The sequence below is a fragment of the Podarcis pityusensis genome (assembly GCF_964106645.2).
Source record: "Podarcis pityusensis genome assembly, chromosome: W".
Taxonomy (NCBI): Eukaryota; Metazoa; Chordata; class Lepidosauria; order Squamata; family Lacertidae; genus Podarcis; species Podarcis pityusensis.
Genome location: NC_138045.1, coordinates 32,888,975 through 32,906,207, shown reverse-complemented (window position 1 = coordinate 32,906,207; position 17,233 = coordinate 32,888,975). Strand labels below are relative to the sequence as shown.

General features: G+C 41.8%; 1 protein-coding gene across 1 annotated transcript in view; it reads right to left on the bottom strand.

Moving 5' to 3' along the window:
- The window catches only part of LOC308467658 (steroidogenic factor 1-like), a gene marked incomplete at its 3' end in the record, with an annotated part of 53,894 nt that extends 38,161 nt beyond the window's left edge, over positions 1-15,733 (bottom strand). The window contains exon 1 of the mRNA XM_080989383.1: positions 15,500-15,733. Coding sequence (XP_080845509.1) covers positions 15,500-15,604 — 105 coding nt within the window. The 5' untranslated portion in view covers positions 15,605-15,733. The remainder of the gene's footprint in view (positions 1-15,499) is intronic.
- Between the last annotated feature and the right edge of the window lie 1,500 nt (positions 15,734-17,233).

The window sequence follows — 17,233 nt, the reverse complement described above, 5'->3', positions numbered from 1 at the left end:
TAGACAACTTAAAGGCAATGTGAGACATATTGTAAACATTATAGAATATCTGGAAATTAGAAACGAAATACCAGCAGCGTTAATATTTATTGACGCAGAAAAAGCATTTGACAGTGTGTCGTGGCAATTTTTGTTAAAGAGTATGGAAGCAATGGGGATAGAAGGTGCATTTATGAAGGGTATAAGAGCTATTTATTCCAATCAAACTGCAAAATTGATTGTTAATAATAACTTGACAGAATCATTTGATATTATGAAAGGAACGAGACAGGGATGTCCGCTATCTCCATTGCTGTTTATAATGGTTTTAGAGGTAATAGCAGACAGGGTGAGAAAAGCATCAGAAATACGTGGAATAAAAATTGGAACTAAGGAGTTTAAATTGAAGGCTTATGCGGACGATCTGGTACTATCTTTAGAGGAACCTCAAACCAGTGTTGGCAAAGTATTGGAAGAATTAGAGGAGTTTGTCAAATTATCAGGATTTAGATTAAATAAAATAAAGACTAAAATGATGGTTAAAAATCTGAAGAAGAATGCGATAGAGCGACTAGAACAGAAATGTGGAACTAAAGTAGTGAAAAAAGCAAAATACTTAGGGATCTGGTTAACAATGAAAAAGATTAATTTAATTAGTGACAATTAGACCTCAATATGGAAATAAATTAAAAGAGACCTGGATACATGGAACAGAATAAAGCTGTCCTGGACCGGGAGAATGGCAGCGATTAAAATGAATATTCTTCCGAAGATGTTATTTCTCTTTCAAACAATTCCTGTGATTAAAGGGTCATCTCAGTTCAAGGATTGGCAAAAAACCCTATCAAGATTTATTTCACAAGGAAAGAGACCAAGGATTAAATTTCAATTACTAACAGACCGGAATGAAAGACAAGGGTTTTCAGTACCAAACTTGAAATTATATTATGAGGCATCCTGTTTATGTTGGATTAAGGAATGGATCATCTTGAAAAACACAGGCTTGTTGGATTTGGAAGGGTACAACAACCGATTTGGATGGCATTCCTATTTGTGGCACAACAAGGTGAAAGTCCATAAAGGTTTCATGAATCATATTTTTAGAGGCGCCCTGTACGAAGTTTGGGGAAAAAATAAAAATCTATTAGAAAGAAACACACCCTGGTGGCTATCACCGATAGATATATTAACAACGAAAAAATTGAATATGGAAGGAAAGAGAATAACATATGAAGATATATTAGTAAAAACGGAGAGTGGATGGAAAATTAAGACATACGAGGAAATAAAAGATGGGTTAACAGGGTGGTTACAATATCATCAGATAAATGGTTTATGGAAGGAGGATAAAAAATTAGGATTTAGTGAGAAAAAAATCTAAATATCAAATAGAAATTTTGGAAGGAAGAACAAAACTTTTATCCAAGATGTACAACTTTTTGTTGGAATGGGATACCAAGGATGAGTTAATAAAAGAAGTGATGGTAAAGTGGGCAACTGATTTTGGTTACAACATATAATATGATAAATGGGTAAATTTATGGAATAAAGGGATGAATTTCACAGCGTGTGCCACTTTAAGGGAAAACCTGGAAAAAATGATGTACTGGTGGTACATAACCCCGGTCAAATTGGCGAAAATGTACAAAATGGGTAACAAAGCTTGTTGGAAATGCAAACGTAAGGATGGGGATCTCTATCATATGTGGTGGGTATGTGATGAAAAGAAAAAAAATTGGGATCTAATATATAATGAACTTAAGAAACTCCTTAGGTACACATTCCCAAAAAACCCGGAGGCATTTCTATTAGGGATAATAGGGGACGAAATGAAAAAAGAAGGATCATATATTATTTCAATATGCCACGGTAGCAGCCAGGGTTCTTGTAGCCCAAAAATGGAAGTCATCGGAGATCCCAACAGTTATGGAATGGCAAGCTAAATTTTTCGAATATACAGAATTAGCAAAAATGACATATAAAATCCGACACCAAAAAGGGGCAAAGTTTGTAGAAGAATGGAGTAAATTTGTAACATATATAGGAATTTTTTTGTAAAGGTTTAAGAACTACAGCGGGGTTAATATAATTCTTGTGGCGTGTATAGAAATGTAGAAGAAACTGTAAGAGAAGATGCATATTAAGAAAACCACGACTGGGGACTTCCGGTGGAGCGCGAGCTTGACACAAGCAAGGGATCTCTCTGGGAGAGAAACCCTGGCTATTTCGGCCATAAAAGGGTGTTTTTAGGGTGAAAAAAACCCCCTGTTAAGCCTCTGGAGGGTGTCCAGAGGTTCAGGTTCCCGGCAGTGCCTAAAAGCTGCTCGTCCGGCCGTCAGGTAGCCTCAGAAAAAGAGGTGAAGAGTGTGGCGGAACGGGATAGCAGGCTATCGGGAAGCCATTGCTACGGCTGAATAGCGAAGCCCCGAGCTTGCAAGGAACAGCGCTCCGCTCTTGAAACTAAGAAATTCGGACTTGAAACATCTAAAATTGGACTGAAAAGTATTACGGGAAGCTCTGAATTAAAAAAGGAGAAGATTCCGAGTTCAGCTGTCATTTGAAATCAGCACAGACGCAGCACCGTAAGCAGAGCCAGAAAGCGAAAGTGAGTTGCCGCTAGCGGCTATTGTTTCTGTTTCTCCCTAACTGTTAGAAACTGTTTGAAACTAAGTTAAAAGTTGAAAAGTAACTATTTTTGAGGACTGAAAGAGGTGAAATGTTATGGGGGAACAGAAGGTAGTGGATGGAATGAGATATTACAACTTGTTTTTCAGAATTTTTCTTTGTTAATGGTGTAATTTTGGACTGGAGGAATATTTGCTTCCTGTTTGGCCTCCTTCTCCTCGAACTGCTTTTCTACCTTATTTCCTATGGGATGTCCTGTTCGGAATTATAAATCACAATACTTCATCCTCTCAGACAGCTATATTCCTCTATAAACCTCTTGGATTATTAAACAGAAATTATACTGTTTAAGTATTGGTTATAACTAATTTTTGGAAACAAATTGAAACTATTGGCATCACAGTACACTCTTGTTATTTTTGTCTTCTTCTTTTTTGTAAAAACTATTTTTTCTGCCTTTTCGGGAACAACCACTTTTAGATATTCCAGTTGGATTACAAACTAAGCTTTTTGCATCACAATTTGGATTACAATTTGGATTACAATTTGGATTACAACTCAACTACCTTTATGTTTTATTTGAGGATTAGCCCGAGTGGGGGCAAGAAGTTTAGCAGTTAACTAAACTTTGGTACAGAAAATTGGTTACTCTACAACGTTCAGCTGTGGAAGTATTTCCTTTCATAAAGTCATTACTTTTATTAATCCCTCCATATTGCTCTAAAAACTTTGGATCAAAAAGAAATTGTATTTTGTTTTTTTAGGATTTTATATTGTGAAATTGTTCAAGCAACATTTGTTAACTTTGAACCAAATAATTAACAGGAGAAATTTATTTTGTTATTGGATATATTGGGATATTTGGGGAAGGAAATGTCATACCCGCCGAAAAAAGGGGCAGAGGGGGGGACGCCAACAGATAGGAGAACTTCAAAGCAAGAAACGGAGTTTAGAACGGAAATATTGAAAATGTTTGCAGAGATAAAACAAAGTGAGAAAAATCTGGAGACAAAACTAGAACAGGTGGATAATAAAATTGGAAAAATGGACAAAAAAATTGATGAGACAGTTAATGAACTGAAAGGGCAGATAAAAGAGGTATCTAAAAGAGTGGATGAGGGGTTGAAGAGGACAAAATTGGAAATGAGAGAGATGAAGTGGGAGGAAGAGAGGATGAAGAGTGAGATGGCGGAAATAAACAAAACACAGGAAGAAATAAAAGACTCGATTGCTATGAACGAACTAAGACAAAGGAAAGTGAACCTGAGGCTGAGATCAGTGCCGGAAACACAGAATGAAAATATAAGAGAGAGACTGACAACGGAAATTGCGCAGTGGTTGGAGATGCCAGAGGAAGATGTTGCCAAAACAGTACAAAATGCATTCAGAATGAAAGTAAGGACAAGTAAAGCAAAGAAATTTCCTGGAGACTGTTTGATTACATTTAAGGACAGAGAGATGAGAAATTTGATACTACAGAGAAACAGAGAGAAAAGGTTATATATAATAATAAATGCTGGAAATGTAAAGAAACTGAAGGTACATTTTTTCACCTTTGGTGGACGTGCCCAAGGATTAAGGCTTTCTGGGAAATGATATATAATGAACTGAAAAAGGTATTTAAATATACTTTCTTGAAGAAACCAGAGGCCTTTCTCCTGGGCATAGTCGACCAATCAGTGTTAAAGAAGGACAGAACTTTCTTTATGTATGCTACAACAGCAGCAAGAATACTTATTGCAAAGCATTGGAAGACACAAGATCTACTCACACTGGAGGAATGGCAGATGAAAATGATGGACTATATGGAATTGGCGGAAATGACTGGCAGAATCCGAGACCAGGGAGAAGAGTCGGTGGAAGAAGATTGGAAGAAATTTAAAGACTACTTACAGAAATATTGTAAAATTAATGAATGTTAGAATGATGACGGATTGAAGTTAAGCGGTTTCTAGCGGTAATGGTATAAAAGAATATGGAAAAATTGGTTTTTAATAGGTAAAAATTTAATGTTATAATATATTAAGATTAAAGATCAGGATTAAAAAGGAGGGAAAGGAATTGCTGGACTAACAAACTGAATTGGAATACAAAAGAGGGAGGTATGAGGAGGTCCGGGAAACAAGTAAATGTAAAAGAAGTGATGAAAAGATGGAATTGTTTTTAACTGTTTTTTCTTTTTTGTACTTTGTATTTTGTATCTTTCCTTTTTATTGTTAATTTTTTTATTGATGTGATCTTTTTCTTTTGAAATGTTAATAAATATCATTTAATATATATATATATATATATATATATATAGATGGGAATTACATAATCATCTTTAAAGATATACCAATAAGGCTGTTGAAACGAAAAGACCCATATAAACCACTGGTGCAGATTCTCAAGAAAAATAAGATTGATTTTAGATGGGAATTCCCAGAGGGAGTCTCGTTCTTCTACAAAGGCAAGAAAAGAAGATTGATAAGCCCAGAGGAAATAGGGAAATTTACGAGAAGGTACAAGGAACTACAGGTGGGAGAAGAAGAGGCCAAGGGAGCAGAAGGAGGAGCAGGATCCAAGGAGGAGTCTGAATCAGGAGAGGAAGAGGAACAGAATGGAAAGAAATCGGAGGAAGAAGAAGAGGAACAGGAAGAAGAAGAGGTAGACAGATTATAAGGAAACAAACTAAATTTATTTAATTGGAAGACACTATGGCGTTAAAATTATGGAATTGGAATAATAATGGGATGAATGATAAGAGGAAACGAAATAAAATTGAACAATTTTTTAAAAAGAAAAATTTGGACATTATATGTTTACAAGAAACTCATGTGGCAAAAAGACACAGGAAAATTCTGATCAACAAAAGACTTGGGAATGAATTCATATCCTCGGATAAAGAGAAAAAAAGGGGAGTTGTCTTATACATCAAAAACAAAATTGAATCTCATCAAATATTCAAAGATGAAGAAGGAAGAATTATAGCAGTCCAAATCAAATGGCAAGGCGAAAAATTAATAATTGTCGGGATCTATGCACCAAATGGAAATAAGACTGATTTCTATAAAGTATTGGAGGAAAAACTATTTGAATATATGGATCAGAAAATTATAATAATGGGAGACATGAATGGAGTGGTATCATTGGAAATGGACAGACTAAGGGATGTAAAGAACAAAGAAGGGAAACTGCCTAAGACATTTTTTACGATGACGAAGAAATGTAACCTGATCGATATTTGGAGACTTAGACACCCATTGGAGAAACAATTTACGTATTATTCAGAACCGAATCAGTCAATGTCAAGAATAGATCAAATATGGGTATCGAACGAACTGACTCCAAGAATCCAACAAATCGAAATACAAGCCAAAGTAATCTCAGATCATAATCCAATAAGAATGGAGTTAAAAGGTTTTGAAGAAAGAACTTTTAGATGGAGAATGAATGACAACTGGTTGGGTGATCAGAAGGTTGTTGAAAAAGCACAAAAGAAATTATCCGAATACTTTACGGACAATATTAGCAAAGGTACTAAGATGAACATAGTTTGGGACGCAAGCAAAGCAGTTATGAGAGGTTTTTTTATCCAGCAGAACTCATTGAAGAATAAAAACAAGGAAAAAAAGAAAAAAGAGATTCTAAGGCAGATTATGGACAGTGAGCAAAAATTGATCAAAAAACCAAACAATTTGAAAATAAAGCAGGAAATCAAGACTCTCCAAACTCAATTTGCAATGATAATAAATAAGGAAGTCAAATGGAACATTAAAAGGTTAAGGCAGAAAAACTTTGAGTTCGCTAATAAATCAGGAAAATGGCTTGCGTGGCAACTTAAAAAGAGAAAGGAGCAGAGCATAATCAACAAAATTAGAATAAACGGCGAAGAGACAGCTAATCTGAAAGAAATTAGGAAAGGATTCCTGGACTTTTACAGGCAATTATATAGAAATAAAGAAAGGAACAATATGAAAAAAATAGAAAGCTATCTAAGAGATAAAATGGTGCAGAAGATCCCGACAGATCAAAAAGACCAGCTGAATGCCCCAATAGAAAAAGAGGAAGTAAAAGAGGTGATAAAAGAGCTGAAGAGAGGGAAAGCTCCGGGACCTGATGGATTTACATCTAGTTATTATAAAGAAATGAAAGACGTGTTGATGATTCCTTTGATGGAAGCTATGAATAACATTTTAAAAGAAAGAGATATCCCAGAAAAGTGGAAAGAAGCATATATTACATTGATTCCCAAACAGGATTTGGATCTAACTCAAGTTAAAAATTATAGGCCTATCTCACTATTGAATACGGATTATAAGATATTTGCGGGAATATTAGCGAAGAGATTGAAAAGGATATTAACACGATTTATACATAAGGATCAAGCAGGTTTCCTACCAGGCAGACAAATGAAAGATAATATAAGAAATATAATTAATGTCTTAGAATATCTGACTGCTAGGAATGATAAACAGGCAATTTTAATGTTTGTGGACGCTGAGAAGGCCTTTGACAATGTTATATGGGAGTTTATGTTGAAAAATTTAGAATACATGGAGGTGGGGAGAGAGTTTTTCAATGGTATAAAGGCAATCTATACAGAACAGAGAGCAAAATTGATAGTTAACAATGTTATTACTGAAGATATAAAAATATCTAAAGGAACAAGACAAAGTTGCCCACTTTCGCCATTGTTATTTATAATGGTTCTGGAAGTCTTTTTAAATGCAATTAGACAAAATAAGCAAATAAAAGGGGTGACAGTAGGTCAAAATGAGTATAAAGTTAAAGCCTTTGCCAATGATCTGGTAATGACCATGGAAGAACCAATAGAAAGTGTAAAAGAGGTATTGGATGAGATGGAACAATTTGGAAAGGTAGCTGGATTTAGACTGAATAAGAGAAAGACCAAAATGATTGTAAAAAATATGGAACAAACTAAGATTGAAATAATGCAGCAACAAACAGAGATAGAGGTGGTGAAAAAGGTAAAATATTTGGGAATTTGGTTATCATCTAAGAACATTGATTTGTATCAAAATAACTATATTCCGGTTTGGAAGGGAATAAAGAAGGATCTGGAGGTGTGGGGTAGAATGAAACTATCCTTTTGGGGAAGAATATCCACGGTAAAGATGAGCGTACTGCCAAAGATGTTATTTTTATTTCAGACTATACCCATTATAAAGGGTATAGGAATTTTTAAAGAATGGCAAAGAGTGATTTCAAGGTATATCTGGCAGGGGAAGAAGCCAAGAATAAAATGTAAGTTATTAACAGATGTAAAAGAAAGAGGTGGCTTCGCCCTGCCAGATTTGAAATTATATTATGAAGCAGCTTGCCTATGTTGGTTCAAAGAATGGATAAAATTAGAAAACAAGGAATTATTAGATCTCGAAGGTTTTGATAACAGATTTGGTTGGCACGCGTATTTATGGTGTGACAAGAAGAAAGTTCATAAAGGCTTTGGAAACCACATCTTCAAGAGTTCTTTAATAGAAGTATGGGATAGATACAAAAATATATTGGAGCCAAAAGTTCCACATTGGTTGTCTCCGCTGGAGGTAATGAGCGTTAAGAAAATTAATATGATAGGTAAATGGAGTACATATGGTGAATTGGTAATTAAAGAAGGAGGAAAATGGAAACTGAAACCATTTGAACAAGTTAAAGATCATGTATATGATTGGTTGCATTATTTTCAAGTAAATGAAATGTTCAAAAAAGATCTGAAAGAAAAGGGGTATGTAGAAAAAGAATCTAATTTTCAAATAGATATAATAAACAATGAATATAAAACTCTGTCAAAAATGTATAAGATATTGTTGGAATGGCACACGAAAGATGAAGAGGTTAAATCGGTAATGATACAGTGGGCAAAAGATTTTGGATTCAATTTGATGAATGGGGGAAATTGTGGAAAGAGAATATAAAATTTACTGCATGTATGACATTGAAAGAAAATGTTATGAAAATGTTTTACAGATGGTACATCACACCTGTAAAGTTAGCAAAGATGTATAAGATGTGTAACAAATGTAAAGAGAAAGAAGGGACGTTTTTTCATGTGTGGTGGGAATGTAAGAAAGTGAAAAGCTTTTGGGAAATGATATATAATGAAATGAAAAAAATGTTAAGATATACTTTTGTAAAAAAAACGGAGGCTTTTTTTTTAGGGATTGTAGGAAAGGATATAAGAAGAAAAGACTGTAAACTCTTCCAATATGCAGTAACGGCAGCCAGAATCTTGTTGGCCCAGAAATGGAAGCAAGAGGAAATACCGACGATAGAAGAATGGAGACTGAAATTGACAGACTATGCGGAACTGGATAAATTAACTGGGAAAATCAGATACACCAAAGACCAAAAGTTCATCGAAGACTGGGGAAAGTTCGTAGATTATCTGTGGCGTGAACACAACGCTAGTGGGATTTCAAGAGGCACTGTAAAAATAGAGAAGTACTGCTAATATGAAATAGTGGGAGAAGGGAAGTATAATGGCAATACGAAAGAAGGGAATGTGTAACTAAAGTTATAAATACGGATGATTGTCAGAGACGCTGAAGGAAGTTCAAAAAAGAGACAATTGGTTGTATTTTGGATAAAAATGTATAATTGTATGGAAAATCAATAAAATTTATTATAAAAAAAAAACCGCGACTGGGAAGGAAGGAAGTCGAAGTGTGATTCTGCGCAATGTAAATAAGATGACATTAAGAATGATTGTAAAGACTGTTTTATTTTGTTTTTTGGAAAAAGTCAATAAAAAGCATTTTTTAAAAAATAAAAAATTCTGTGTCCTTTTAACTGTGTTTAGATAGCTAGCTTTGCTCCTTGTCTCAAAACCCAGTTCCCTCTGGTGCTCTTTGGGACACAAGGGGGGCAACTGGGAAAGCGGCAGGGTGGAATCGGGAGACCTGAATATGTGTGAGAGTGTATCCCACTACACATGTACCAAAGCATTATGATCATCAACTCTGCTCTGGGAAGGGTGACTGTAACCATTTTTGCATCCTTTATCACGGGTATCTGAAGGACTGTTCAAGGAACAGCAACACTGCAAAGGGGAAACCAACCTGGCTCCATCCGTGGGCCAGTCAGGAAGCAACTGCTCCAACACTTGCTTTCCTCTGCCTTCCTCCTTGTTTATTTCTTTTGTGCCATGTCTCTCTGGTGGCGAGTCTGTGGGCATAGACTGTTTTTGTCTTTACAGCTGATAGATACTTTGGGGCCCTTTGTAAGATGATAGTGATACTATTAGTAATCATAAATCCATTTAATTTCCCTCTGATTTCACAGTTAACGTTCTCTCTGTCTTTCAATCATTTTATTTGTGTGCTGCCTTTCCAAAGTTAAAACCATATTCAAGGCAGCTTACAACATGTAAAAAAACCCACACAATTACAAACATTCCAAAGTAGTCATAAACAATAAACAACAACAACAACAATCTCTAAACAATACCACAACCCAAGAGTCATGTCCCCATATGCATCTGATGAAGAAGCTTATACCATGTTAATTTTTTTGGTCTTAGCAGTTCAGGAAAATGGAAATCTGCTTCATACCTAGGCAGAACTTTGGTTCACCTGACTCAGAACTGCCTGTATGGACTGGCAGCAGAGCTCACGGGCAGGGGTCATTCCCAGCGCTACTTAGAAAAGCTGGAGATCGAACATGTGGCTTTTAAAATAAAATAATAGTTTCCACATTTGGATGTTTGCTTATTATAAAGTACCTGTTGTAAATTATCACAGTTTGGAACTACATGCAGAAGACCACACATCGCACCAGGAGTGAAATAATATCATATCATATCTGTCAGGGGTTCAGGAGCAGAGGCACAGGAAAGGGAGGAAATAGAGAGCGAGGGGGAGGAGTCCGAAGGAAATGTTAGCGATGACAGCGGTCCGAGGTCTCTGAGTCTTTCCAGCGAATCGGAAGATTCACAGAAAGGGGCTCCCATGGTCAGAGCAAGGGGGGTGCCTAGGGGGACACCCCAGGAAGAAGGGGCCAGAGGGGACTCAGAGAGCAGCAGTTGGAAATCAGGACCAGCGTCCACACCAGAGTGCAGTAGGGGGGAGGAGTCCCAGGCATCGGGATCAGGCGGCGCACTGCCAGTGGGAGGACATGAGTCAGGATTGGCCACGCCTCCATCGGGGAGCGAGGAAACGGTCGAGAGGAAGGTTGAAGGCTGGGCGCGCGTGCCAAGTTCAAATGTACAGGAGGGCGGCGCAGTTGGCAGCCCGGATAGGGAGCCAGGTCCCAAAGCCCGCCGAAAAGAGGGGGAGGAGTCAGGGGGGTCAACGTCAGCGTCAGAAGAATCCAGGAAGGAAGGGACCCCGGGGGGTAGCAGGACCCAGAGGAGAAAGGAGAGACGGAAGAGGTGGAGTAAGGCTAGAATCTTAAACTGGTGTACAGGGGGCGGAGACTCAGATGGAGCTTCGCCGATCTAACCCCTAGACGTAGAGCTGGGGCGCTGCGGCTTGAAAATGGAGACTGTACTTCAATAAAGACTTTTGTACATTACTGCCGGCTAGCGTTGGTCCTCTGTGAGCTGGGACCTGGAGCCAGCTCTGACAATATCATATCATATCATATCATATCCACATGAGGCAGCTCGGAAATGGAAGAGGGAGACGTTTGAGCAAAGCAGGGATGGAGCAACAGTGAGAGGAGGAGGGAAATGTGGCACAACCGGGGAGAGTTTCAGGGCTGAGCAGGGACAATAACCGGAGCACCCTGGACCCAAGCACTTGATAGCAAAGGGTACAACTCCCATCACCCCTAACCAGTCCGGTGGCCATGCTGACTGGGGCAGAGGAGAATTGGGAAGCCAGGGACCCCTTTGGGGACCACAGCTCCAATATAATTAGCATCTAATCAAGCTGTCCCATTCTGGCCCCCACCATCGCCACCTCCCTGACTCCTATCAAGGAGGGGCGACAAGCACCCAAAACTCTGAGGTCCAGCTCCGAGGGCCTTCTGGCAGTTCCCTCACTGCGAGAAGCGAAGCTACAGGGAACCAGGCAGAGGGCCTTCTCGGTAGTGGCGTCTGCCCTGTGGAACACCCTCCCATCAGGAGATCAGTAATTATATAACATTTAGGAAACATCTGAAGGCAACCCTGTATAGGGAAGCTCTATAAGGTGTAATGTTTTACTGTGTTTTACTATTTATATATATATATACTGAAAGCCACCCACAGAGTGGCTGGGGCAATCCAATTAAATGGGCGGGGTAAAAATAATTTTTTCTTATTATTATTCCAATTCCATCACATCACATCACCATCACCACCTCCACATAAGGAGAAGAATCACATTAAAGGTAAAGGTAAAGGTACCCCTGCCCGTACGGGCCAGTCGTGTCCGACTCTAGGGTTGTGCGCCCATCTCACTTAAGAGGTCGGGGGCCAGCGCTGTCCGGAGACACTTCCGGGTCACGTGGCCAGCGTGACGAAGCTGCTCTGGCGAGCCAGCACCAGCGCAGCACACGGAAACGCCGTTTACCTTCCCGCTATAAAGTGGTACCTATTTATCTACTTGCCCTTAGTAGTGCTTTCGAACTGCTAGGTGGGCAGGAGCTGGGACCGAAAGACGGGAGCTCACCCTGCCGCGGGGATTCGAACCGCCGACCATGTGATCGGCAAGCCCTAGGCACTGAGGTTTTACACACAGCGCCACCTTATATTGTGATTATTTTAAATAAAGCACATTTCCGCAAGTCATTTTGTCTTGTGAACTTCTGCACGCCGCCGATGACGTCACAGCCCCAGGCAATTAAATAAAAAGATCTTCAACTCAGAACAGGGTGGGCGGCTCAGCTCCAGGGATGAATCCCTAGAAGAGGTGGCCTCACCCTGGGGAAAGGGAGCCTCAAGAGCGCGCCTCTTCTCAGAATGCAAGATGGGCACGGTTCCTCAGTTGGCTCCACTGCCCAGGCCTCCTCGCTTCAGCCCCGGCACCTGTCTGCAGATACCCCATGCCCTGTCATATTCTGCCTCCTGGAATCTAACCTTCAGCCAGGATGTTAAACTGCAAGAACCACGGGGGGGGGGGGGGCAGTGCCGGCTTACCACACAATTGTTAATTCTGAATTTCAGATTGTTGTAAGCCGCCCTGGGACCTACTGGTGAAGAGTGAGCAATACATTTAATAATTCTAATTATAATTCTGAAGTGTAAGTGAAGGAATACACTTTTTCCAGCGAGAGACTGAGACAGGGTGGCAGATGTTTCTTAAGACTAGAGTTTCTCACAGGACCTAACTGGCAACCCACCCACCCCCGCAAGGCGCTTAGGGCATTATCAGTCCCCCAGGGAAAGCGCATCTCCCTTTCGCTGGTGATGAGGGTGGGGGTGGCCGGGCCTTCAAGCTGGAGCTGCCGATTCCCCCCCACACAGACACACACATGATGGGGGGCACCTCCGGAAGTTTGAAGAGACTCCATGGACCTCGCCCTTCCTTTGTGGGAGCCTCACGACAAATGTGACAGACATACCCCGAGACACATCCTGGTAAACTGAGGCTTCCGTCTTTGGGCCTCTCCCTCCCCCACCTTCCTTGATCCTACCATTAAGGTGGGAATCTCAAAAGCACCGTCTCAAAACAAGCAAGCAAGCAAGCAAAAACACCTTTAGAGACAGCAAGGGAGGACGGGGAACTGGAAAGAAACTAAACCGAACTGAACGAAGAAAAACAGAATAATGTCTTCCCTCACCCGGCAAATAAATAAATCCACAAAGCAGAAAAATGACCAAGAACAGACATTTTTATTTTATTATTATTATTATTATTATTATTATTATTATTATTAATAATAATAATACCCCGCCCATCTGGCTGAGTTTCCCCAGCCACTCTGGGAGGCTCCCAATGGAGTGTTAAAAACAATACAGCATTAAATATTAAAAACTTCCCTAAACAGGGCTGCCTTCAGATGTCTTTTAAAAATAAGATAGCTGCTTATTTCCTTGACATCTGATGGGAGGGCGTTCCACAGGGCGCGCGCCACTACCGAGAAGGCCCTCTGCCTGGTTCCCTGTAACCTCACTTTAAAGGGATGCCCTTGCTGGGTGTCATCATTTGGGGGGGGGTGGAGGGCAATATTTGCCTCATCCCCCCCCCCCATTTCTCCCTAACCCTTCTCGCACCCACCGCTTGCCAAGCGGCCCTTCCCAGCAGGGGCCCCCGCCGAGCACCGTCCTCTGGCGGCCTCCGGAGATCCTGTTTGGCGCAAACCCGTTCCTGGAGAGAAGGACGGAGCGGGCCAGCCGGGTCTGGTCCTGAGCACCACTAGGTCTTTTGCACAGAAGGGCCGAGTGCAGCGCTCCGGGGCTCCATTTGGTTCACCCCCTCGACTCCAGGGAAAGAGGCGCGCAGGGTCCTCGGGCGTCTTTCGCGCAGCCATATATTTTCCCGCGCCTAAATATATACAAGGCACTTTCTTGGAAAATAATTGCCATCACATCCACACCCCGACGTGCACATGCTGCTCACCGGAAAGCGTCCCCAGATCCCCAACCGCCAAACGCTCCCCTAGGTTCAGTTTTTTAATAATATTAACTGCTAAGACTTGCGGTTCCCCAAAAGACGAATCTCCTTCATTGAATCACCTTTTGAGAACTCCAGACCGGGATGCATTTTCCCGGACACATTTCCTGATCGAGTCGCCTGCAAACCAGTCGATTACGTTTATTCCGGAAGGATTTTATTCATTCTCAGATAAGATATCCAAAGAATTCCTACCGCGCATTTTTCGAAAAGAGTTTTAGGGACGAAAAGGCCGCGCAGGGGAAGCATTTGCCCCCCGCCCCCCCCGGAACAGACTTAGGGAACCTATCGCTCCTGAATGGGAGTGACATCAAATCGGCGTTACATGCGATTTTGGGCGCCGGATCACGGACTCCTTAAAACTCGCCATCCGTAAAATCGGGGTTCGAAGAGAAGTGATAAACATTCGCAGTCCTCCTGTGGCCTCTAAAATATCACAAATGATCGAAAACAAAAACCCCAAAGGAACTGAGGCCGTATTGTGGGTTCTACAGGGCGAGCGTTGTGGGGCTGCGCTACAGAGATGGGCCCGAGAAAATTAAGATGAGTGACGGCTTCTACAGGTCGAAATATGTACCGGGATTTTCAACAGAATATGGGAAAGGTTCTGGGGTTAATGAAATACTGTTCTGAAACGCTGGGTAATCCAGAGTTCGATGTGGATGGCTTGGTGCTTAAGAAAAATATATTTAACAATAATTTTGGAGCTATTTTAATCAATATAATGATTTGCATTTATGTTGCTAATATTAGTAGCATGGCTTAATTTTAATGATTATTTTTAATAATACTGAAGCAGTTATCACTATTTCATATAACCATGAAGCAGTGATAGCGATAATAATTCAAATTTTGTTTGCATCCTAATTATTTCCTTTTCAATCCTGTACTCACCGTTTTGCCCTGCAAATATTTGTAAACCCCATCCCTAGCCGAGAGATGAACCTCTTTTAAATACGCACGTCCAGCGTCATGTATTAAAATACGCCACCATAATTTTCTGCACTGACGGTTTTGCTCTGGGGTGTTTTAGGGCGCTGCAGTTAAGAAGCCCAGGGCGATAGCCAATTTTCAATGCGGCATTTATTATGATAATCCCATCCGGGGGTCATTATTCAGTCGGCGGGTGGAGCGGAGTTCATTGGGGAAGGGGGAGCCTGCATTTTTTTTAAAGAAGGGCATCCGACCCCACAAGCCCACGCTGCTGCCCTGAAACATTTTTGGGGGTCCAAATTTGGGGATCCCTGATCTCAAACCTCTTCCCTCTCTCCTTCCTAAGAAGAAGACCACTAAGCCCCTTTCTCGACTGCGGAAGGCAGTCCCGAGCGGGTCGCTGTCCCTCGACGGCCGGCCCTTACCTTGCAACTCTCGCAGGTGAGCAGTCCGTAATGGTAACCGGATACCTTGTCCTCGCAGACTGGGCAAAGCTCGTCCAGATCATCGTCGTAGGAGCAATCCATCATCTCCTCTGAAAGTAGGAGAGCCGGGCAGCGTCTGAGCCTTAATCGGCGGTGATGGTGGCGGCGGGTCCGGGACCTAAGGGCGGACTGGCAGCGGCACCGACCGACCGACCGATGGGCAGGGGAGGGCAGCCGCCTTTATAACTGGGCGGGGAGGCTGCGCTAGCCCAGTCTCTTCCACCGCCTCTTGAGGTGGGGGGGGGGGTGGGCGGGAGTAAGAAGCGCCCAGCCGAGGAAGGAGGGTGCTGGGGAGTGGAGAGTTAGGGCTCCATTTTACCCATGGGGTGGGGCGTCGGGAGTCAGAACCCCCACCCACCCGATGGGGGCAGTGCTCCCCCCCCACCGCGGCCTTTTGAGCAGATCTCCGCTTGCCCCACCTCCTGGCACAGCCCGAAGACGAAAAGTCCCATCCTCATCAGCCCAGCTGGAGACTGGCTTCCATGCACTTGAGGCCCCGACGGGGCGCACTGGCTACTCAGGAGCAACAGTGGAGGCGAAAGGGCTACATTGGCTCCCAGTACCTTTCCAAGCACAATTCAAAGTGCTGGTGCTGACCCTTAAAGCCCTAAACGGCCTCCGTCCAGTATATCTGAAGGAGTGTCTCAACCCCCATCGTTCTGCCTGGACACTGAGGTCCAGCGCCGAGGGTCTTCTGTTGGTTCCATCCCTGGTTTCCCACCCCCACTCCAGATTGGAGCGACCGAAACTCTGTGCTCCTCGGGAAAACATGGGGCGGGGGCATGGGGGGGTATTCAGCGGCCTTCTCCTCTTGGGGGGGAAAGTCTCCCTCCGGGTTTGTTTTCTCTCACCCTGGATGGTTGGGTGGGTGCACGCGTGTGTGACGTCGACCGGGCCTCCCCCGTGGCGCGCTTCGCTCCTCACGGTCAACCCGGGGAACTGGCCAGCAGCCCAAAGCGCGCAGACTGAGGCGCCGCGGAGATTCAGCCGGGCCGGTTCGCCTCGGCCAGGAGACTTCCTGGATTTCAGGGGAGTCCGGGACCGAGCAAAAGAGTGGGGGAGGGAGGAGGGAAAATTACCCCCCCCCCTTCCAAAATGTGTTTCGGATTGTTTTCAGGAAAAAACCAAACAAGACTCGGAAGCATCTTTTCTTTGCCTGTGTCGAAAGAGAACACGCGTCAGCCGGAGAACTTCATGCCGCTACCGCCGGTGAAAAGAAAACGGGGGTGGCGGTTTTTATTTGTTTTCCCCGCACCCAGCCTCATGTGCCGTTTTTCTTTTCTTCCACCCACTCAGCAAATCACGCTCCAAATTATTAGAGATTTGGGTAATTCGGAAGGCGGGGAGAAATATCAATCTTACTGTTATGCCATAACATTATATACTTTAAATATAATATATTACAATTCATAGCATGTTAATATAAATTAGAATGTATGATAATTATGTAATAATATATTGAGGGCCGAAGACATAAATATTAGAGTTGTTATACAATATTGTGTTATATAATTTATAGCACACTCTTTAAGATATAGTAATGTTAATACGATAAAATATTATAAAATATTTATATTATTATTATTAATTCAGGGGGTACATTAATATTATTTTTGTTATACTATGATTGTACACTATACATTTTATATAATATGTTGGGTGTAGTGAAGGGTT